This window comes from Ursus maritimus, unplaced genomic scaffold, assembly GCF_017311325.1.
Source record: "Ursus maritimus isolate PB19 unplaced genomic scaffold, ASM1731132v1 scaffold_8, whole genome shotgun sequence".
Lineage (NCBI taxonomy): Eukaryota > Metazoa > Chordata > Mammalia > Carnivora > Ursidae > Ursus > Ursus maritimus.
In genome coordinates this window covers 42258994-42284307 of record NW_024426996.1, presented here as the reverse complement: position 1 = coordinate 42284307, position 25314 = coordinate 42258994, and the positions used below count along the sequence as shown (strand labels likewise).

At 44.2% G+C, this 25314-nt stretch overlaps 1 protein-coding gene across 1 annotated transcript in view; it reads right to left on the bottom strand.

Annotated features, from left to right (window-relative positions):
- Positions 1–865: 865 nt before the first annotated feature.
- The window catches only part of USP46 (ubiquitin specific peptidase 46), a 57738-nt gene continuing 33289 nt past the window's right edge, over positions 866–25314 (bottom strand). The window contains exons 5-9 of the mRNA XM_040625316.1: positions 18346–18422; positions 10573–10656; positions 8198–8395; positions 7274–7352; positions 866–6445 (exon numbers count right to left, since the gene is read on the bottom strand). Coding sequence (XP_040481250.1) covers positions 6344–6445; positions 7274–7352; positions 8198–8395; positions 10573–10656; positions 18346–18422 — 540 coding nt within the window. The 3' untranslated portion in view covers positions 866–6343. The remainder of the gene's footprint in view (positions 6446–7273; positions 7353–8197; positions 8396–10572; positions 10657–18345; positions 18423–25314) is intronic.

The window sequence follows — 25314 nt, the reverse complement described above, 5'->3', positions numbered from 1 at the left end:
ATCCCCCGCCCTTGTTCTTCCACATTCTGTACTAATTGCCACTTGAGGGCAGATTCTGAGGGAAGCTCGTTCCTCATAAACTTTCTGACTTCTCACAGGACATAAGTGAAAGCTGGGTCAATCAGTGAACACCCAGGAAGAGGGATCCTCTCCACTCCGCAGCCTTCACCCCTGCTTCTGCTGAAGCCTCGAGAGTCCAGATGGGCACAGACGACCTACACAGGCTGGCAACTCATCCTCACCTTTGTTCTCCGGGCTTGGGGCTTGCAGGCGTGGACAAATAGGCAGAAGCATGTTTGCAGCATTTTTCAAACAATTTATTCTGGGGGAGGGGGAGGCAGAATGAGTCTTCACACAGGTTTCATAAGCATTAGAAAATATTTTTCTACCCCTCAGCATGGGATACAGGCAATTCTCAACCTGGAGATGAGCTCTCTAGTGAAGAGACTTCGCTTGCTTCCGGAGGGATGAAGGCTCATTCTTCAATGGTTCCTGTGTTTATTTTCAGTTATCTTAGCACAGAATGTTCTCTCAGGCAAGGTCAACTAAGAGACTCTTTAATACAAACACGTTTGAGTTGGATCACAGGAGACCTTGGTTAAATACACAAAATGGTGGCTTCAACTATCAAATTATTTTGCCTCCTGCCAAGTCAAATCTACAGCTCTGTTTTCTTCTCCAAGTTCCGTACTACGAGGCGGAGGTAAGAACAAAATAGGGTTTCAACCCACCACACAGGTGCCCAACCCTCCCACGGAGAGCCTCGGTGGAACCTCGCACCGTCTCACGAGAACCCGTGTGCTCACTCGAGGCTGGGGAGAAAGTGAAGGCCGCGGAACTCACAACATGAACAGGAGACCCCGGGGTCGTTAATAAAGACTTTATTATGAATCATCATGTGGGAAATGAGCACAAAATTAGGAATTCGTTTTACAACATTTAATGTCATTTCTGATTCTGGTGTCTCACAACCAAAATGAAGCTTCTCGTTTGTAAGCTCCTCGCGTGCTTTGTTCAAAGCACTTTTAAAACACAAGGGAACTCATAAAGGGGAACACGGGTTGATAAGTCAATGAAGGCATTTAGTCACATAACTTAGAAAGGCTCATGCCGATTGGTTTTGCTAACGTTTGGACAGGCTGTTAATTATTTGGTAATAATGTAAAAGGACTGATTATTTTATTCATAAAACCCTCTGTTAAGACTTTCAATATTCTGGCTCCTATGACATGAAATTAAGAGGCAAAATGCTCAAGGCCATTTCTACAATATAACAGATTTACAGTTTTTAAAAACGTGTTGTCCCTTGGAAGAGCAGGCAGGGAGGCAAGTGGGGCTCCAAGAGGGGGCCCCAGGGAAGAAAGGAACCGGCCTGCTTTATCTAACTGCCCATCTGCTCCCTGAGACCTAGACCCAGGCCAAAGGCCAAACTGTGCTCAACTGTGAATTCCCCTCAGGCGCATTATTTCCACAATTTAAATTTCTTTTCCACGGACTTTTTTTTTTTTTTTTCCTGAGGTAAACAATGAGAAAGGGGGTCCTCTCTGCTCCCCTTCGTTGTCCCCTGACTCCCAAAAAATCTGGTGTGTAATAGGTGCTAAAGGATCCCTTCTTTAGAAATCTCTCCACTTGGGGCATCTCTAGGACAAGGCTAAGTGCTTTGTCTTTAGTACGGTCCCCATAGTCAAAATCTTCCCTCAGGGGGAAAAATGACTTCACAAGGATTTTTATCTTTATGTAAATAGAAGGAAGGAAGGCTTCGCTCTGTCGAAGGTGTTTAGGTATCAATGTACAGAAATGGAGGATAAATGCAGAACACATCTCATTCCCCAGAAACGGGGTTCTGCTGGTGGGGACCCACCTATGCTGTATACCCCATTTAACAGATGGACAAAACCAGGCCTAGAAAAGAAAAAGACTTTCCTAAGGTCTTCCCCTCCTACAACTCTCATGGCGGCTCCAGGTGACTTCCCAGTTCAGTCAGGTTCAGCTGACTTGCCCCGAGAGAAGATGGATGGAAACTGGTCTGTGGATTTTTATTTCCCATAACTGGGCCCAGGCAAAGGCATTCAGATGACAATCTCCTGCCCACACACAGACCCCTTGAAGGGACTGGCTTGGGGCGGGGGGAGAGCGAGCCTTGAGCACCTTACCAGCAAGCCTGAGTGAGTCTCGGGAAGGAGGTCACATGCTGCTCCCACCCAGGCAGGTCTCTGTAGGGAGTGGTGTGCGCCCTGCTGGGGGCGGGGGTGGCCCACAGCTCAGAAACCACCGGAAGCCTAGGGCCGGCTGTCAGTACAGGCGGGCCAGGATCACATTCCTGCTCAGGCCTAGAAACCAGATGCTGGAAGCCACAGTCTTATTTGGGGAATGGATCTTTTCTTTCATAACTGGTAAAAGGAGATTTTTATACGCAGAGTCCCAGCTAAGGAATTGACTGTGATATCTAATATACCTGACCCGAATTTTTAATTTTTTCCCCCCACTGATAGCCTCAATTTGCTATTCCCCAAATATAGGACTCTGGATCACTTCTGTTGATCTATTTTGTAAACCCAAAAATAGGACTGGGTTACCTTCAGAACACTGACTTTATCAACCTTCACAGCAGCCCCACATTTATCTATCACAATGACCAGGAGGTTCTTGACATTTCCACTGCTTCAAAATTAAGTTTGGAGTGATGACCCGGACGTGAGACTGGCCCTAACTCACATTTTATAAAAAGGATTTTAAGTCCATGTGTGTAACATTACCAAGATATAATTCTCTAGGAAGAGAATTCCTATTTTATTTATTTATTTATTTTTTGCAAACAATTTTAGAGGCAGGGTATTAAACTGATTGAACTTTCACAAGATTGACGTTATTGCTTAAAGTGCTTGAACTGGTTACATTAAAAGAAAATTAAGGTACAGATTAATTTAAATAAAAACTAAACTTTTTTTTTTTTTTTTTTTTAGCAACAAAACCAAATGAATGCCACACAAATACAGTAACTATTTTGGTTACAAAGAAATGGAAGCCAAAAATAAATTAATGTAATACTGGAAAACAAATTTAATTAGGCAGAAAAGTAGGAAATAGTTTTCCCTGACCCATGCCATTTACATGAGTTATTCACAATAGTGCTGATAAATGCCTTGACCGTATGAGAGCAAATGAGGGCAAAACATTTAGTGCACGATATTTTAATACACGTGAATATACAAAGTTGATCAAAATGCAATGTTTAAAGATAAAATCCATCTGTAATAAAGCTACACTCCAATATCTAAAATAAGTCCTAAGCTCCAGTTAGAACATAGTTCATTGTTAGGCATGCCCATGAAATTAAGCATATCCATGAAAATAAATGCATAGGGACCAGTCCTGTCATTTTTTCCCCATTTCATCTGAAATCCAAAATATGCCAGGCCGTAAATCCAAATACGACTGGCTTCCAATCCACACCAACACCCTCTCGTATTGTGCCTTGGCTCTCTGCGAACCAGCCCACTTCACGCTGCCTTGGAGTGGAAAATGCATCCATGTAACAGGACTGGATGTTAGCATTTTGCCAAAATTGGCTTTAAACAAATGCCTTTTCAGCAAACTGTACCCTAATCTAGGTGCTCAGCTAGTAAGTAACCAATAAAGTAAATAGATCTTCTCTCTTTTAAGTGTAAAACACTGTACCTTAGTGTAAAACCCGCAGCAGTTAAAGGAATACAGCAGGTCTCCTCACTCCTGCCAGAAATAGACACGCAAAACCCCTGCGATCGGAGGGAATATTGCCGAGCCTTTGTGCTATCGTTGACCTCAGAACGGTCTCACACGTCTCACACCATTCTCTGCTTTACAAGATGAATGAGGGATGAAAAATCAAGTGTTTGCGTGCTACTGTCTTTACAAAAAGTGAAATGATTCAGGGGAAATGTAGCTGCCTCGTGTCTGTTTCATTTATCGAAGAGGAAAGAAATGACCAGATAGCTCTAACGTTTAAAAATCTGATGAAGAGCATGTTGGTGGATATGTGTGTTTTAGTCTTTCTCCAGTCTTCTCTTCCTGCATCACACAACCAGTTTAACGCCTTTGCGTTACCTTTCATACTTGGTCTTTATTCCTAACCTCTATCCAGGAATACTGATTTTTAACTGACCCTTTCGATTTCTTCTGTTAAGTCACTGGGAAAAACTCTTTACACATACAAAAAAATAATATTAGTAATAATAAAGAAAATGCACTGAATCTATGACTTAGCATTTAGATATTACTTCTGTAGGCTTCCAATTGAAACTTTTTTTTTCTAATAAATTAGCTTCAAGAGTCATTTCAAAGATAATTTTAATAGTTTTTCTTATGAATCAGTTCCAAATATATTAGATAAGAACCATTATTCTTTTTTTAAACTTTGCAACCTGCAGTCAAATATATGGGTTATATATAGTACAAACAGTTCCTTGCATCAGTCACCTTCAATTGCAAAGTGTCTCTCCTTAAAAACAGAATAAATACTCACCTTCCAGGTAAGTGATTACTGCATGTTTCATGGAGGAAAAAAAAAGACAAAATATTTATAAATATGAATTTGCCTCTAAACAAGGCAAGGTATATTTTCGTCACTTGTATAAAACAATAACGTGAAGATCACCCTGTTTTTGTCTCCTCCAGTGAAAAGTAAAACATTTCACTTCAAGCATGAACAAATGAAGTGTTGGCATGTATTTAAGTTCTGAGCAATAAACAGTTCAAGATATCTCAAAGACAAGAAATCCAGTTTTCATCTAGATAAAGTGCTATGCTCTTCATTGTTACAAAATGGCCGCTAACATTTTCAATTTCAATTTTAGTTCACATTATGCCAAACATCTGCATGTTCATTTGCTGATTTATTAGGTAACAAAATAATACGTTCACAGTATATTATAGTGTATGGAAGTCAGCTGACTTCCCAAAGGAAGCCAAGATCTAGGACTCATAGTTATTTGTAAGAATCCAAAAACCAGCTCAACAGCAAAACACCAAATTGACCCTTTTAATAAAAGGTACCAATACTCAAATGATCTAATAAATACATATATAACAAAAGTGAAAAAGGTAAAAGTAACTCTAGTGAGATGAGGTTCTTCCAAAAAACTCTCTTGTCAAGCATTCTGGGAGTCTGAGCCAAAGAGACGCCACCATTTTGTTCATTCCTCCGCCCACCCACTCACACTTCCTCTGACCCACCTTCACACCCAGCTAACTCCAGTAATCCCTCTACGGAAGGTTCTCCATGAGCCCCGGGGCTCGCCAGTGCCTCCGCGAACACACGGAAATGTGAAAAAACCAACAGCTGTAGAACGCGGCCGATGGTGGTGAGGGCGCAGCGCCGCTGTCCCTCCTGATAGAGGAGGATGTGGGTGCCAACCGGCCAAGGACAGCTGGGCCGCAACAGTCACCGCAGTGTCCCAGCCCTGCGACCACAGACCGCCAAACACCAGCAGGCCTGGCATCACCCCTGGGAAAGCTCAGCAGTGCCAGACAGAGGACAGGGACAACTCGCGGGACCTTGTGGAAGTAGAGGGTCACTACAAACAGCATAGGGTTCTTTTCCTGACACGTGGTTTTGGTAGAAAGATAAGAAAAGTAACTTGTCGCGGTCCACGCAAGCTTCCTCCTCTTGGCTTCGCCTGCCCTGAGCTGCCTGCCTTCCTAGCCTCGGGGGGATTCTCAAGGCTGGGAGAGCACAGCCCGGGGCAGGCCCGAGCCCCCAGGAACAGCTTCTCTTCACCCTGTTCCACCTGGACGATGGTTTCAGTATTGAGGTTACTCACTTTTACACGTTTTCACTTGCACACACTTAAAGCTATAGTTGCAGCCCTAAAAGGTGAACATCTACCCAATTCTTCTGTCCTTCTGGCAGAAAAGACGCAGAGCAGCAAAACCGGGGTAGCAGTGCTTCCAGGGACAGGTTAAAGGAATGCATTGAGCCGCGATCCCGGGAGGCATTTAGGCCGTTCAGCAGAGACCCAAAACAGACTGTAGACATTCGCAGGAAACGTCACTCGGATTCGGCCAGACACAACCAGTGCTGGAGCGCTTACCCGATCCTAAAATTAGCAACTGTTACTCATATAAATCTTACTACAATCTGATTGCAGTTAACTCTACCTCAGACTCAAATAAAACCACAAGTAGTGCTGCATGTAAAAAAAAAAACGAAACAAAAACCAAAGGGGGAGAAAGTCTAACACAGCCAGACCATCGGACTTGGCGTCATACCACTGGTGGGCCGCTGGGGAGGAAAGTCTGCAGGGAAACCGCGGAAGAGTGCTTGGAACATTTCCCCCCATCTGAATTAGTCCCGCAGGTCTTTAAGTTATTCTCTTGACTGATAGAATAAAATATATCCAGATTCTGAATTTTTTGATATGTCTGACGTCAGGCCATAGAATTCCTCAATAGCTTGGGCATCTATTTTCTGCAACAAAAGAGAGACGGAACAACAGCACTGTTTAACATGAGGACCGAGAGAAGGAAAGAAAAAGGAACGGACTACAGTAAGAAACACTGTTCTAAAATCACAACCGGGAACTCTGAACAGCAACCGGGCAATGCCCCAGCCCTGACAAAGGGGCACGAAAGCCACCCTTTAATCGACGAGGCCACCGTATGTGGGCACTTTTTGAAGAAGCCAGGGCTTCTGTCTTTCAAATGGTAAACTGGGGGGTCTTGGGAAAAACCTTAATTCTTTCCGGTCATCAGAGTTCATTCCCTTTAGTGTCACCCTATGAGTTAAAATGGACATTGTGTGAGAGTGGAATTCTCTCCAGCTAGTATTTCTTTACAACAAAATCAATACACGGAATGCTTGAGTGTGATAGAACGATTTTCAGGTCCAACAGACTGAGAAAGTATTTTTAACAATCAATACAAGGAAAATTTGGTATAATGAAAGAATTCTAATAGAACTTTTTAAATTTAAGTTAATTATTTGGTCTGTACCAGAGATGGCTTCAGTCGTAGTGGAACACAGGACTGACATATAAATATGATTTCAGGTGACACAGAGATCCCGAATCTATGGCTGATCGGTTAACAAGAACACGGTATTAATGAGCCCCCATCACACTCCTTTCTCCCTTTCACAGAGAGGGAAGAGCAGCAGAGTTGAGCTTTGAGAGAAATGTAAATTGTTTTCAAGCCAGACTCCAGGGAAACAGGCCTGTTTTAGGAAAGGTCCACACACACACATTCCCCAAAATACAGTCTATGCCCCGCCCCCTGGTAGAGTAATCTGCACACCAACCTCTACAATGTCATCGTCAAACAAAAGCCAGAAGCCATGACTCTTCACGATAGTAATATAATGGCCACGGTTAGGACCACTGGAAAAGAGCAAACAACAGTTACCAAGTTAACATCTACTTCTTTAAAAAAAATAAAGAGGTAGCTCTTTATAAGCAGTGAATTACCAGAACAAAGGCTCTCGTCAGGACAGAGAACTGGCAGAGGTCCTGTCTATGCCCACATTAGTTTGGCCACACGTATGGAGGAAGACCCGCATGGCGGTGTTGTGCGGAACAAAGACGCAAACGCGTCAGTCTCCTACAGACCCCGTGCGGCAAGCAGATGTTCGCACCCAACAAACACAAACAGCGCCCGCGCACCTACTAAGCGCCAGGCTCTCCTCCGGCTGTCAGACCAAAAAGCAGTGACCACAACAAAGTTCCCGCTTTCCTGGGGGGAAGGCCTGGATGGGCAATGAACACGCTAAAATACAAATACATTTCAGGGGGTAACAAGTGCCATGAAGAATCCAGCCGGGGTGAGCATGGGGAGAGAACACAGACCCGTGCCGCCTGAGCGGGGGATTACCAACAGGTGCATTTTCAGGGGGCTTTTCTACGCTTCTAACTATAGCTATGGAATAAAAAACGACTTGCTCAAAAGGACTTCCAGCAAAACACTACGCATCTCTGTATCTAGGGCCCTTCTCTCTTACTCTCTTTTTTCTGATTGGGTAAAGACGAAAAACGGCATGAAGAATATTTTTAAGAGTACATTAAAAATTTTTTTTTTTTAAAAAAGAGTATATTTTAGATTTACTTTATGATGATAAATAAGAGCTTGGGAGACATTCTCAAAAGCACCATGACCAGCAAGTCTCGTGACCCAGGAAAGGCGCGGCTGGGTCTCCTCGGGCACGACCCCGCTTCCCCGCCGGCCTCACCTGCCACAGTGCACCACCACGGCCACCAGGTCGTACATGCGGTCCAGGTTCACGGCGTCGCTGGACGTGTTGAAGAGCCGGAGCTCCAGCGGGAAGACCACCCGGTAAGACAGCTTGGTGTATCTGTGCAGCTGCTCCATGTACTTGAACCGCTTCAGGTGCAGGGCCAAGATCATGGGCAGCTTTTTCACTCTCATCCTAAGAAACCACAGACAGACCATCAGTTGTCCCCCGCGGCCGTCAGGGGGAGAGAACACGCTGCCACCACGCGAACGGACAGCAGGAGGGCTCGAACGGGCTTCAACCCAGCCTACCACACACCGCTCGCAAGCCTGAAGGGGGGCATGCTTGCGGAGAGCTGGCTTCACCGACTTTCTCGGACAACAGGGGGCACAGCCAGAGAGCCAAGTGCCACCGCAGGGCGCTGTTTTGGTTTGGTCAAAGGAGACCGTCCCGAATTTCTGTACCTATAAAAAATAGGACGTGCAATTGCTCTCCATGACCGCCTGCTGCCTTCCAGAAAGGAAGAGTGTTTGGACAACCACACCCCCTCCATCCCACCTGGAGATAGGGGAGAAGAGGGCTGACAGCTTTTGAGAAAAGGAAGTTGGAGGGGGGACAAGGCTGAAGGTTGCGCTTCCAGGTTCCGAGGCCCGGCGGGGACGCTTCCCACACCGCAGTGCTGGCAGTCGGGGAGCCAGGCACGCCAGGCTCCCGCTCGCTCACTCCGGGTGAGGCATTCCCCGGGTGTGGCTCTCCGTTTGGTCGTTGGGAAAATGCAGGGGTTGGCTCACGGCTACCCTCCCCACACTGGGCTCGCTGGAGCACTGGCGGTGTTAACAGCGCCGGGGTTTCTGGGGCCCGTTTGGACAGGGTTACTCTCTATTCTGAAGTTCCTCCCTGCGCACTTGGCACACTGAAGGTTTTGAGAAATCCTACGGTGAAGGAACCATTCATTCTCTTTTGTCGGATGCAGCCTTTCCCAAACTCACATGAACACAGAAAGCTTTTTTTCACTAGGTGACCATTAATATTCCTCGGTAAAAAATTCCCCAAAACAACAGTTCATGTAGGTAATTCTGCTAGAATAGAGGATCTTTAGTCACCTTCCAGGACCCTCACCCTGAGTCAGGGTCACTGCTGTGCAGCTTGTACACGTTTTCAATGCATATTATTTGAAAACGACAAATTTTAAGAGACTATTGTTCAGGAATCTATGGAGATAAAACCCTGTTCATAAAAATAACCAAAATAGCAATGTCAGCAGAAACATAAGAATCATGGGGGAGCCCCATATTTTACAATTTCTCAAGAATTGTGGGGAACCCCATATTTTATATTAGTTATTGTGTGGGAACCCCATACAATATTTTAATCAATAAAACCTCCAGGGCGGAACAAACATTCATGCCACCCAGGAAGGCCTGGGCTGGCCTTGGGCAGGCTGAGATTCTAAGGACAGGGAGCAGAAATGAGCTCCCCTGATCACTCACAACAGTTAACCACCCCTGCCCTCTACTCCCATCTGCCAGATTGACTAACCTTTTATGAGTTTTGATGCAGTGAGGGAAGATGTACATGTCTGGGGCAGGCGGGGAGGAGAGCTGGGGAGGCTGGGCAGGGGAACTATTTCCACCTCCCAGATCCAGACCCCGGAAGGTTTCAGACGGCAGTAATGAGCTGCTGTGAGTTATTCTGAATATTATACAACCATGGGCAGGGTGAGTTAAACTCACAGTAAGGCCTCACGGCATAATTAAAATGTCAGTTTCTTGATTTCTGGGGCAGATAGCAGAGAATCCCTGATTATCGCACCCTGTCCAGAGGCTGTAACCGGCTAGAGCTGGTAAAAAGATAGGCAAGCATGGATCCCGTATCAATTCAGAATGTGGTGACTTCTTATCACCCACCCATATAACTGATGTGTTATTGAGTTCCTCGTGTTTCCGAATCAAATTATTAACTTTTTTAACCTCTTGTGTCTCTGAATAAGAGGTTCCAATATTTAGGCAATACCAACAATATTACTAGATATCTACTATGTGTTATATGCTACATCCTTTTTATAATTTGCCTTTCATCCCAAGAGGACAGTAATTATATCTGATCACCACTCGTTTACCCAGCAAAGTATCTGGCACGGCACGCAGCATGCAATAAATATGTGTTGAATGAACGAACGAACAAATGACCCAACAATCAGAGAAATGGACAAGTCTCCAAGGCAGGCATTCTTATCCTCATTTCTCCAGGAAGGAAGGCAACTGACTTCTCCAAAGCTACTTGGCCAAGAGCCCATGGAACTGAGATTCAAAAGCAGACATGGTTCTTTCCTTCAACACAAAGCCACCCTCTGGGCTAAATCCTGGACGCACCTTTTCTGGGCCTCCTGTTTGCTGCAGCATGTTTCACAATAATATTTCTGTTCACTACACAGTGTTTCTGTGTTGCTGAAGTCTCTGCAGAGAAAAATATTTTCAACTCAAAACACAGTCCAAAATGTATTGCTATACCATGTTTTAAACCCTTTATTATCTATAGGGTAATTTTAAAAATTATTTCAGAGAGAGAGAGAGAAAGAACACAGAGGAGAGGGAGAAGCAGATTCCCCCGCTAAGCAGAGAGCCTGGCTCAGGACTCAATCCCAGGACTCTGAGATCAAGATCCGAGCCAAAGGCAGACACTCAACCGACTGAGCCACCCAGGCGACCTGCAGGGTAATTTTTAAGTGAATGTGGGGGAAAATGTAATGAGAAGAGATCTCTCTCATGAGTAGGTGCTATGACTGCCATTAGTCCACGTCTGCTGGCCTGGGCTATGACTTCACCACTGGAGATTTTCAAGGAGGGAGAACTTCATTTCATGGGACACGGATATAAATTAGGGTTTCCAATGGATTCAAAAAACAAATCTCAAGGTTTAACAAGACTACCTGTACCCTGGAGATTAAAAATTGGAACAGAAAAATACTCAATTATTGTAACAGCCCATTGTTACACTATAAGTCAGGTCCAAAAAAAGTCAAGCACAGAAGATGCAAGGTAACATTACCCTGTAATGAAAACCAGTGTCTCTCAGGTGGTCTGTATTTTCATAGGGCACAAAGGTAAAGACAATGAAATTTCAATCATATACCATTGCCCTTAGATTGAACTAAGAAAATCCCTCATGACCAGGAGATGCCTGCTTCCTACTATCCCCTGCTCCCCACCCTGCACCTTGGCTCCTTTTGAGAACAAATGCCATTGTGATGTTCTATCTGTATTCACCCCTCTCATGAGGTTTTACTGCACTACTTAGAGTTTCCATTTTTTAAATGTCACAGCTTTTCATTCTTTCCTGGTCATTGAGATTCTACTTAACATTCCTGCGGTACTGCTTCAAAGGCTAAGAAGAACATCCAGAATATAATACCCTAGAGTTTGGAGAGAGCCTGTGATATTTTTTTATTCATAGGGAGTGTCCTAGCACCAGAATGATCAGATTTTTATTAAACAGAAAATGTTATTTACATGGTGTTATTGACTCACACACTTAAACAGAGCTTATCAAAACAAAACGTAGATTGTTCATTCATTCACTACTCAACCGTTAACCGACAGTCCACTGGGTTTGGTGCTGGGGGTTCATTCACAGAAGCACCTGCCCTCACGCTGCCCCCGGTCTAAGAGACCCGGGCAAGTGAGCCATTTACAACAGGCAGTGTTCCATGCAGTTAAAAAAATCATTTCACGCAATTCTCACACCTAAAACCCTCCAACCGTTCCCCAGTATGCTTAGGAATAAAACCAAATACCTTGCCAAGGCCGACAGGCCCTCGGTCCTCAGAGCCTTCTGTTCTGACCTCACCTCCTACCCTCCCTCCCGAGTGCCACCCAGCCTTTCTGCCTCAGCACTTCTGCATGTGCAGCTTCCCAAAACAGCACCTTTCCAGATGCTTTCATGGCTGGCTCCGCTCACTGTTCAGAACTCAGCATAAATGTCACCTGCTGGGAGAAGACTTCTCTGTCCACCTTCCGCAAATCCACCCAGCCTCTATCCTGTTTGCTGTCTTGTTTTCTGCTGAGCACTCAGCACTAGCTGAAACCATCCTCCTATTTGATTACTTGCCTCCTCTCTCTGTGGGCAGTGGTTCCGTCTATCTCACTCACTGCCACATCCCCAGCTCTGAGAACAGGCCCAGTGCAGCATGGCACTCCATTTGTTGGCTGCATGAAGACAGAAGCAGGTGTATCAAGTCCAGGGGAAAGCACAGAGGAAGGAGAAATGAACTTGAACTGGGGTAATGCACATCATTTCCAAGGGCTGATGCTGAAGTCAGGTGCTCAAAGAGGGAAAGTGCGCCAGGTGGGTAAGAGTCAAGGATTCCAGACAGAGGGACTGCTGCAGCACAGGGACATGGAGGCAAGGGAGGGAGTGTGTCTTAGAAGCTGGCATGGACCCTTTGCCTCTAGAATCCCACTAACAGGTCTCAGCAAGGAAAAGACATAATTAGACAGTGCTTTTGAGAAATACCATTTTTGGTGGCACTATGGAGAAAGGATTGGAGGGACCGAGAGGCAAGAATACAATTCAGAAGGTGATTATACTCAACTCTCAGATCTCAGGTGCTTGGTGCATAACACAGACCCAGACTTAGCTGAATGAACACAGGCTAACTCTTTAACGAAGTAACTGACGTGAACGCTTTTCTTGGCCTACGCAAGACTGGGGTGGAACTGGTGGGGGGGGGGGCGGGAAGAGGGGGAGGAGAGTCTGGGTGACGATGGAGATTCACATCGTTGGCATGCCCACCACAGATGCACCTCTTCATCCGGCTGAAGAACGACAATGGTCAAGGCAAGCACAGCAGTGGAAAAGGATTGAAACACTTTCTACTCTTGTTTTTCTGAAGTATTTGCAGACCCAGATAGGTGGAAATATACCAAAGTTAGTGCTTAATTTAAAGGCCCAATTTATAAGTAGCCACCACCCTGCCCCGCCCCTGCTGGCTGAAGGCTCATCCCTCGCCCCCACCAAGGGACATGGTAATGCTTCCAGCGCCTCTGTGGGTGGAGAATGGACAATGCGGCTAGTTTAGGAGAAGGGGCTGACCCCAGCGTGCAACTAAGGTACAGCAGGTCTGTCGGGAGATACTGCACAGAGGCCCTGCGCCGCCTCCTAGGAGCCCGGGGACCCACACACACCTGTAACCTCTCCCCTGTGGCACACCAGTTGGGAAGCTTTGTTCTAAGGATGACATCAGCATCACTGGCAGTTCTCCAGGCCGCCCATTAGAATTACCTGGGGAGCTTTCAAAACAATCGCAGTGCCTAATCCCTCCCCTTGGTCCCCCCTCAGTTACATCAGAATCTCTCCAGGTAGAGCAGGTGGTTCCAATAGGCTTGGAAGTCTGAGAGCCACTGCTCCCAGGGCTTTGTCGACCTTAGCACGCATTTGCATCACTAGAGATCTTGTCAAAATGCAGATTCTGGTTTGCTCTTTCGTTCTTGGGGGAGACCTAAGATACTGTTCTAACGAGCTCCCAGGTGATGTCAATGGTGCCAGCCCATGCACCACCGTCTGAACAGCGAAGATCCAGAGCAGTGGATCTCCAACGTTGGTGGTATTAGAATCACCTAGAAAATTAACTAAAAAGAAAGGCCCAGGCTCACTCAAGTTAGATATGGCCAGGGCCAAATCATGGAAGCAGCCCAAGTGTCCATCGATACATGAATGGGTAAAGAAGATGTGGGGTGTGTGTGTGCATGTGTATTATTCAGTCATAAATATTACTCATCCATAAAAAAGAATGAAATCTTGCCATTTCCAACAACATGGATGGAGCTAGAGAGTATTATGCTAAGCAAAATAAATCAGTCAGAGAAAGACAAGTACCATATGATTTCACTCATATGTAGAATTTAAGAAACAAAACAAAGGGATAAAGGAAAAAAGGAAGCAAACCCAGAAAAGACTCCAGAAACTACAGAGAACAAACAGATGGTCACCAGAGGGGAGGTGTGTGGGGGGAGGGGTGAACTGGTGAAGGGAGTTAAGAGAACATCCACCATGAATGAGCACTGAGTAATGATGTACAAAATTGTTAAATCACTATGCTGTAAACCTGAAGCTACTATAACACTGCACGTTAACTATACTGGAATTAAAATGAAAAACTTAGAAAAAAAAAAGAATATGATATCCAAAACAAATAAATCATTGTTGGGCTCTGGAAAGAAAAAAAAAACAACGAGGCCGAGGCTCACTGAGGTCGACTATGGGCTAGGCCCCTATTTTTGCCAACTTCTGCAAGGTGATTTTCATACACACCAAAATTTGAGAACCACTGAGAGTATTAGAGAAGACTGAAAAAAGAAATGCATGAGAAACACGTGTCAAATATTAGAAAATACTACACATCAGTAATAAGCAAACACAGGTCAGAGAAATAGAAGAGAGAAACCAATAGATAAGCATGTGGCAATGGATGGGTGGTGGTGGGGGCATATGAACTTTGTATACAGAAGTTTCTCAGGGGGGCGCCTGGGTGGCACAGCGGTTAGGCGTCTGCCTTCGGCTCGGGGCGTGATCCCGGCGTTATGGGATCGAGCCCCACATCGGGCTCCTCCGCTATGAGCCTGCTTCTTCCTCTCCCACTTCCCCTGCTTGTGTTCCCTCTCTCGCTAGCTGTCTCTCTGTCGAATAAATAAATAAAATCTTAAAAAAAAAAAAAAAAGAAGTTTCTCAGGGACGCCTGGCTGGCTCAGTCAGTAGAGCACGAGACTCTTGACCTCGGGGTTATGAGTTCGAGCCCCACATTGCGTGTACAGATGACTTAAAAGAGGTTTCTTAACATAAGTAGAAAAGGAATTCATTTTACGGAAGATAAATTTTAAAAACAGAGCTGCGGGAGAATGACAAGCTACTTCCCTTCCAGCTGACCTCCCCAGCACCGGGAGAACAGGCATTTTGAATGCGAGGAGGGCAGCACAAGGGAAAGTGGTTTCAGAACGTGGAGCTTAAGGTGAAGGTTTCTGTGAAGGAGCCACGGGGAGGGACTCAGGCACTGAAGTGAAAGGCAAAAAAATACCCAAAAGACCATGGAAGGATAATTAAGATAAACTTCACGTATTTGAAGTTTTTGCCTGAGGCCATCCCTGAGCTTTTCAAAAGAAGAAAAGAAAAAACTTTCCCGGTCTTCACTTGTGATACAGACGGCTCACCCTGCCTGAGACGCAGGACTGACGTTTGAAATGTGAGGATTCTAGTTCAGTTACAGTATGGATTTAATGGTTTCTGTAGCCTGGTATCCTGAATGTAACCACTACTTATTTCATCATTCCTCTGGGACGAAAGCCGTGAAACAAGACTGGAATTAATCATCTGGAAGGAGGTGGCAGAGACCTTACATTCAAATCCCACAATTTTAGCTTGATCTGTAACTTCTTTTTGGTCATCAAAATGAAAGAAAGATAACATATCGCATCAGAAGACAGATGCAGACACGGTAAGAAGAAAACTCAGAGCTCTAATTTTAAAAACAAACCCTTAAGAATGCAAACCGACCTGAACGATGAAAGGGGCCCAAAAGATTGTAATCATTCCTTCTCTTTAGCCTCAGATGGGAAACGCTAATGGATTAGCTGGCATCATTGATTCCCTGGGCCTTTCTCTGGCACTTCGTTCTTTCGGGATAGGTTCAAAAGCTGCCACTCCCAGCCCAGAACTCTGGGAGCGTGAGGGTGAGTGGCAACAGCCAGCACAGGCCTGTCTTCCTGGTGGAGAGGTGCGATCTCAGGCACGTGTGAGGGCAGGGATGGGTAAGTCAGTCAACGTCTATTTTAGGGATGATGTAAAATGGGGGGTAGGGCAGGCAGCGTGGAATCATCAGCCCAGTCAGTCCAATCAGATGCAAATCTAATGTTTAAAGGCATCCAGGGGCACCTGGATAGCTTAGTCCGTTGAATGTTCAACTCTTGGTTTTGGCTCAGGTCATGATCTCAGGGCCATGAGATCAAGTCCCTTGTCTGCACTTGGGGGAACTCTATGAGATTCTCTCTCTCTCTCTGCCCCTCCCCCTGCTCAAATGTGCATGCACTCTCTCGCTGGAATAAATGAATAAATCCTTAAAAAAATAAAAAATTTTAAAAATAAAAGGCATTCCAAAGCTCTTTCATACTCTCCCATCCCAACTTTAACATCTCCAAATGCCCTCCAGCCTGCCTTCCTCAGGTATGCATGACCAATACATGTATTTCTCAAGTCAATCAATCAATCAATACGGGTAACATAAATCTGAGTTATATTTCTTCATAAGTTTCCCCCAAAGATTAAAATCATAACTCACCAGTAAGCCCTCTACCTGGCTGACTGAGATCTCAAGGCTACAGCCACTGCCATTTGCCCTTTTGAGCAGCCCAGGAATTTCTTAGAAGGGAGGAGAAGCAGTCAACCTAACCCAAATCTCCCTAACTCCAAATCATGAAAAAAAAAAAAAAAAAAAAAAAAAAAAAAAAAAGGTAGGGGAATAGGCAAGTAATATCTTTCCTCCTATTCCTTCATCTGTAACTAAAGTTGGCAAAACCATAACTTTTTCCACTCCCTGTGATCATTAGACCTTGGGGAAATCAAATATGGCTTCTTGTCACAGGAATATTAGGAACCCATTCCATACACAGAACCATTCAGAAGAACACCCTGGCCTACAAAACACTTTGCAAACAAAGAATTAACACACTCGTCCTACGCACCTGGACCTGGGGCACTTGGACGCACGGGCTGGTGCGCCAAACCAACAGGAAGTGCTGTGTAACTAATTCATCAGTGCGGGGAGCGGAGGGGGACCCGGGGCCCTGGGAAACCAGAAAGCAGTCAGCGCCCTCACCACCCACTCACACAACACACGACAGCTCTTTCATGTTGGCGTTGGTGCTGCCCCCGCCAGATGACTTTCTAACAGCCAACCACCACCGCCAGTCCCCTTAATCTCTTTTTTTTTTTAAAGATTTTATTTACTTATTTGACAGAGAGAGAGACAGCCAGCGAGAGAGGGAACACAAGCAGGGGGAGTGGGAGAGCAAGAAGCAGGCTACCAGCCCAGGAGCCTGATGGGGGGCTCGAACCCAGAACACTGGGATCACGCCCTGAGCCATAGGCAGACGCTTAATGACTGAGCCACCTAGGCACCCCTTAATCTCTCCTTCTAAAAGGTTCCAAGTAATCTGAACTGAAATAACACTTCTGTCACCCAATCGCCCTTGACAAATATGCACGCTGCCTTGTTAGACACTGTAAAATGTCTCTGAGCTATGGTGCCCTAAACAACGGGAGGCCTGCCCTGACCATGAGGTCCACACTGGCATCCCCACAACCAACTACTCTGGAGACCTATCTAATTTCCTTCAAAGCACCATCCGTTGCCTGTGGATTCCCCCCAGAATGTAAGTGCTGTGAGAGATGGACTGTGTCTGATGTTCCCTCTCCACACTCAGTGTCTACAGCAGCGCTGGGCTGTTTCTAAGCCCTCACGACCCACTGAAAGCAGGAGGGGGAAGAAGGGTAAAGGGAATCGTGTCTGTGTGTGGACTCCCAGGCACATTTTCCACATTCAAGTCAATACACAATATGCCTGGAATCCCAGGCATGTGCTGTTCTGCGCTCCGGGCTCCTTACCTTCGCTCAACCCTAACAAGGAGGAATTTCTTTCCACCACTCATCTCCACAGAACGCTGAAAGATGGAGGAACAGACGGTTCCCTCACTGGCTCTCAACTCAAAAGTACATAATTTTTCAAATTAGCTTAGAAAAAGAGTAACGTTAGGAAAGGGTAGCGCGTATTAGCCACGTGTGTCAGAGAGAGAGAGATGAGAGAGAGAGAGACTGATGAAAGCCAAAGCCCACATCTGTATGAAAGATTAAAACTGATTTTTCAACTTAATGACTAATGACTTCCACTTGATCCTCTTTCTTCTCAGCAGGATCCTTCTTCTCTAGACCACATACACTTATTTTTAATCTCTCTTGGGAAAGAAGAAATAGAAAATAATAGGATTATATGGGTTTAACAGAAAGGAAGATTACCTCCTGAGGAAATACAGTAGCCCCCCCCACACTTACTCACTAGCCTGATCAAAAGCTCAGATCATTGTCAGAATTCACGAGGTTACCTCAGACAGTGGGTAATAGATGTATTCTGCTCCACATCGACAGAAAGGTCAAGAAAATCTTCATCTTTGCTACTAACCTGAAGCAAAGAAAAAAAGAAAAAAGTATTAGGTACAAAATACATAACAGACATAGGAGATAAAATCTTCAACACTCACCGGTAACCAAAACCCCAAACTGCGGTCATGTGCGGTTTTGTATACTCGCTGACAACGAGTCACACCAAAACCACCCCAGTCTAGGGAAAATCCCAAATTCTCAATTTACCTGAATTCCCATTCCAGCTTTAATTCAGAACTTTTAATAATTAACACGCAATCAGATTTCCCTTCCTCTTCACTCATTCTCCCCCTCCTTTCAAAGTAGGAAGCATCAGACAAAACACCCATCTAGCCCAAACTGGCAGAATGAGAAAAATGGAAAAAAGACAAGAGACTTCTAAAACTCACTACTCAGCTGGCCAACCTCTGGGGGGCCGCCTGCATCTTCTGCCAGTCCCCTGACCTCACTCGCTCCTGTGCCTCCTCATCCAAACTGTGCCCGGGGCCAGGGCGATACTGGGTGCTGGGCTGGAGGGTTACACGAACCGCACGTGCACCTGTCCCTGAGCTGGGGAAACGGCCATCATTGGCAGAGGCCTGGGCTGCCTGTGATCAACTGGGCCTGGAGCTGGCCTGCAGCCCTGGCTCACACAGACCCCCATGCCGGCGGACTGCTCTCAGGAGCTGGCTCTCTGGCCCAGCTGTTTCTCGGCCCCTGCCGTTCATACCACACCAGTCCTGGCTCTCGTACTTAGTGAGGTTCACGGAGTGAAACTGCTTGCATTCCAGCAGTTCGCGGGCAAGCCTGGCGTTTTACTCTTGTGCAGTGGGAGGGACAAACTAGCTCCGCAAACACCTTGACATGTCCAGTCAATTGGCAGCAAAATGAGAAAACACTCCTTTAAGTGGGACAACTACCCTATGACCCAATACTCCACCACTAGGCCATTATCTGAAGAAATATTCAGAATGTGGACACAATCTTTTACACTTTTATTAGTATACACCAGAAAGGGTGTGGAGACAGACTTTCCAGTTCCAGATCCTGTCTCTGCCACTTACGCAGTGGATGACTGCAGGCCGGTTACTCAGCCTTGGTGTACCTCAGTTTCCTCATCTATAAAGTGGGGACAGTAAGAGTATCTATTTCATCAGGCTGTTACAAAGATAAAATAATACATGTAAGGCGCTTTCAAAAGTAAACACCCAGTAAGTCGGGGAGGGGTATAAAAATTGTAAATGGCCTAGGGGCGCCTGGGTGGCACAGCGGTTAAGCGTCTGCCTTTGGCTCAGGGCGTGATCCCGGCGTTCTGGGATCGAGCCCCACATCAGGCTCCTCCGCTATGAGCCTGCTTCTTCCTCTCCCACTCCCCCTGCTTGTGTTCCCTCTCTTGCTGGCTGTCTCTATCTCTGTCAAATAAATAAATAAAATCTTTAAAAAAAAAATTGTAAATGGCCTAAAATGAGCAAAGAGCTGGGAATGGTTTACTACACGGTGGGTATCATATCATATTAAATGAATGAGAAGGCTACACATCCTTATATAAGTGAATTCCAGTTTTGTATAAAAAAGGCATGTATATATTTACACACATACACATGCCCTTACACATATACACACACTCCACCATTCTGCCTTTTTTTTTTTAAATGGCACTTGTTACTGCTATGGTAAAATGCAGGAAAGGCCCAGATCTTCACCACTGCCCACACTGGCTTCTTTGCTGTATGACTTTACAGATCCTCTCATCAAGAGATATGCTTCTCATCCTTGATTCTGAATCCAGCCATCCGACTTGCTTTGGCCAATGGGATGTTAGAGGACATGTCATAAGCAGAAGCTTGAACAAGCACTTATGAAATTACTCTCTTGCATTTCTGTCATCACCATAAGAAGGATAAGCGCAGGCTAGTCCACTATTTTTTTTTAAAGATTTTACATATTTGAGAGAGAGAGAGCATGCGTGAGAGGGGGGAGAGGCAGAAGGAGAGGGAGAAGCAGACTCCCCACTGAGCAGGGAGCCCTATTTGGAGCTCAATCCCAGGACCCCGAGATCATGACCTGAGCCAAAGGCAGCCGCTTAACCGACTAAGCCCCCAGGGGCCCCCAGGCTAGTCCACTATTCCCAGGAAGAAGATGAGAGACCCATGAAAGGAAGCTGTTCTCACTAAGGTGCCCCAGCCAAGCCCAATCTAGAGCAAAATGCCTAGCCAGCCTGCAGATACAGGAGTGAGCCAGCTGAAATACAAACACACGAGCTCAGCCAGGTCCAGCCTAGATCACGTGACCCTCAGCCACCCCAGAGTTGAATGAATTATAATAAATGATAGTTGATTTGAGTCTCAGAGTTTTGGGGTGGTTTATAACAAAGCAATAGATAACCAATACAATGACTTCATATTATAAATGTTTTATTTGCGTTTTTTTATTGTCTGACTCTCCCTCACTAAAATGAAAGACTGGCTCCAGGAATGACTAAGATCTTGCCATTCCTACACTCCTCCAGAAAACTATAAAACTCAGCTAACTATGTCCCCCCAATGTCCATCACCCACTTAATGGGAGACATTCTTAAGACAACTGAACCAATCCTCAGCTGATGCAGATATTGAAATTAGCAGACGAGATTTTTTTTTTAGCAGATAAGAAATCTCAGCAAATAGGAAAAAAAAGAAAGGAAGAAGAAGAACCAAATGGAAATTCCAGAACTGAAAAATTAATACACCAGATGGACCTAACAACAAACTGGAGATGACAAAGGAAAGAAAAAGGGGATTGGAAGACAATTCAACAGAAAATTATCCAATGAGAAGAATAAAGAAAAAGAAAAGATGAAATAAAAATTAACAGATACTCAGAAAACTGTTAGAAAATATCATACATATAATTGGAGTCTCAGAAGGGGAGAGAGAATAGAGCAGAAAAGCTATTTGAAAAATAATGGCGAAATATTTCCTCATTTGGTGAAAAACATAATTTATCGATTTATCGATTCAAAATGCTCAACAGACACCAAGTAAGATAAATACAAAGACAATTAGCCAAGGCACAGCATAATCCAACTGTAACAAGTCAAAGGTAAAAAGCAAATCTTAAAAACATGGAGAGAAAAATGACATATTACAAAAGAATGGTTCAGTTGGAAGCTGATGTCTCATCAGAAATTATGGAGGGCAGAGACAGTAGAACAACATCTTTAATGTGCTTAAAAAAAAAAAAAAACCCCAACCCGTCAATAGCCCATAAATAGATCCTTCAAGAATGAAGGCAAAATAAAGAGAATTCATCATTAACAGACCTGCACTGCAAAAAAGAAAAAAAAAAAAAAAGGTTAAAGGAAGTTCTTCAAGCCAAAGGGAAATAATACCAGATGGAAACCCTGATCCTCAAGAAAGAATGAAGAGCATCAAGAATAGTGACTTTGACATTGCCCTGTGGGGTTTATGATATACGTAAATGTAATCCATACGACAACGACAGCATAAGGACAAGGCAAGGTGGGGGCAGGCAGAAGGAATATGCACCTGGACAGTTACAAGCTTTCTGTTTTATATGAAACAGTGACATTATTAACTGTACGTGGACTGTGAACAATAATTAATGTATATTATGATCTCTAGAGAAACAGCCAAACAACAACATACACACAAATACATACTAAGATGAATATTAAAATGGAATCGTTTATACAAATATATATGTACATATAACTATATATATATATGTATTAAAATAATTTTTTCAATAAAAGCAAAGGAGGAGGAACATAAAAACAAAAAACTGAGGGGAAATAAATAGAAAACAAATAGTAAAGTGGGAGCCCCAAACCCACCCCTACCAGTAATTACATTAAACATTAATGGAATAAACATTCATTAGTGGTGGCCTGAGGCTGGCAACAGAGATTAATTGCTAGGTACAAGGGATCTTACTGGTGTAATAAAAATGTTTTAAAACTGGATTATGGTTTCCAATAAAAATTAGGAAAAAAAACTGGATTATGATGATAGCTGCACAACTCAGGAAATTACTTTAAAAATTACTGAAAGGATAAACTTGATGGCATATAAGCTATACATCAATAAAGTTGTTTTTTAAAAAGTAAACAAGGGGCGCCCAGGTGGCTCAGTCAGTTGAGTGACTGACTCATGATTTTGGCTCAGGTGGTGATCTCATGGGTTGTGAGACTGAGCCCTGCGTTGCCTTGTCAGGCCCCACACTCAGAAGGGAGTCTGTTTGAGATTCTCTTTCTCCTTCTCCCTCTGCCCCTCCCCCCAATTCATGCTCTAAGATAAATAAATCTTAAAAAAAAAAAAAAAGTGGGGCGCCTGGGTGGCTCATCAGTTGAGCAGCTGAGTCTTGATTTTGGATCAGGTCATGATCTCAGGGTCTTGGGATCAAGCCCTGCATTGGGCTCTGTGCTCAGCAGAGAGTCTGCTTGAGGATTCTCTCTCCCTCTATCTGCCCCTCCCCCTGCTCTCTCTCTCAAATAAATCTTTAAAAAAAAAAGTAAAAGTTTCATGAAGCAAAAACTGACAGAATTAGAGGAAGAAAATAAAATTATCCCACAACTATAGTTAAGATTTTTTTAAAAAAAGATTTATTTATTAGAGAGAGAGACACGGAGAGCACGCACAAGCAGGAAGGGCAGAGGGAGAGAGAATCTCAAGCAGACCCCCCACTGAGCACGGAGCCCAACAACGGGGGCTCAATCTCAGGACCTGAGCCGAAACCAAGAGTTGGATGCATAACTGACTGCACCACCCCAGTGCCGCTACAATCGTAGTTAGGTATTCTAACACCCCTTTCTCAGCAACTAATAGAAAGACTGTGGGGAAATCAAGGAAAACATAGAAAATCTGAAGAACTCTATAACTACAAAATATATATTCTGTTCCACCAGTGGTTCTCAGCAAGGGGAACTTTTCCTTCCAAGGGATATCTGGCCATGTCTGGACACGAGTTCGCTGTCACCTGCTGGGGGCTGCCACTGGTATCTAGTAGGTAGAAGCCAGGGAGGCTGCTAAACATCCCATGATGCACAGGGGGCAGCCCCCACAACCAAGAATTATCTGACTTTAAATATTAATAGTTCCAAGGTTGAGAGACCTTGTTTTAAAGTACATTTACTGGGATAAACCATGTGTTAGGATATAAAACATGTCCCAGTAAATTTTAAAAGACTGAAATAACACAGAATATATTCCCTAACCACACAGAATTAAATCTGAAATCAATAAAATTAAGGCATCTAGGGAAATCTAAATAATTGCAAGTTAAACAACTTACTTCTAAGTAATACATGGATCAAAGGGAAAAAAGCACAAGAGAAATTAGAGAATATTTTGAACTAATGACAAAGAAAAGTCAGAATTTGTGGGATGCGGCTAATGCAGTGCTTAAAGGGAAAAGTATAGCTTCAAATGTGTATATTTAGTAAACAAAAGAGCGGGGACTATCTTTTCTGTCTGTTTTAAATGCTATATCCTTAGTACATAAAATAATTTGCAGCATTTAGTGGGGACCCCACAAATATTTCTTAAATGCATGAATATATAACTGAACAAATGATTTCTAATAGCCAGTGGTGGCATCTGGATAGCAGAATTATAAATGATTTTCTTTTTATACATTCCCGTGTCTGATTTGTAAAAAATAATCCATAGGTATTATATCTTTTAATTAGTAAAACTTTTTAAACCTAAATGGTCCTTCTCTAGGGGAAAATAAAACGATCAGAGCCAACTGAGATCGTATATAGTTTAGAGAGGGAGTATCAGATGTAGGAAAGCTTTTACTTGAAGGGTGCAAAGACAAAGAAATATTGTCTCCTGCTGGATGCAAATCATTTCTTAATTATTTTAGGGAGGGGAGAAAGGTACAAACCTAATTAACTAAATGAAAAAAGTTACTGTAACTTCCCCAATTCCCAGTGTAAACTGCTTCCAGAATTTAGAGTGTGAGAAAACACTACTCAGATAGATCAACCCTTTGGGGGATCTGAACACACATGGCTCTAAACCCTTCCATTAGGGTTTTTCTCTCCCCCGACTCAGAATGAAACAGTCAAAAGCAATGGGTGATCAAACAATTTTTTTCCCTATTTTTTTTGCCTTCCTGTCTCCCCAGAAAGCTGCCAGATAATGAAACCATTTTCTTCCCACACTCAAGGATCGCATTTTGGTCTAAGTGAAAATACAGCTTGTCTCCAAGGAAACATATATGTCACTGAGACTCCAATACTCCCAGCAAGCACAGGCTACATCTTATTCTTTCTTCTCCCCAGTTCTGGGCATGGAGTTACCCCAAAACTGGCTTAAAAGATATCTAGGAAAATTAAGTGACCCTACCTGCTCTTCTGTTTAATTGATTACAAATCAACTAATAGGACAAATTAATATGTAGGCATACATATAAATCATGAGCTTTCCAAAGGTCCTGAGTAATTAACATCATACTCAGATGTGCTTCGAACCCCCAGACTCCTTTCCTTGGCTTAGCAGAAAAGGTGGCCAGGCGGCTCTTCTGCGATGATCAGCCAGGAACTGAAAATGTGCTGTCTCAGGTCAGTGACAGAGCCGCGGGCTTAGGACAGGTGGTAACGACAGCCCACCCCGAGGGACTCAGAATCATGGCTCAGTGATCTCACCTGGCCACATCTCCCATCCCCACTCCTCTTCTGTAAAGGGCTCAGAAGCTCTACTGAATCAATTTTAACCTCTGCAAATGAAGCAAGAAGGAGCCGTGCAATTGGTACTTAATAAAGCAGTTCTTTAGATAAACTTTTGGCTCCAGTGACAGATATAAATGTGCCTTAAAGCCCCCAGGAAGCACTAAAAACCACAGGTTTGCAAAGCAAAAACTCAACTTAAATGGAAAGGGGGGAAATTAACAACAACAACAAAATTAAGCTCCAAGTGGCCCCGCAG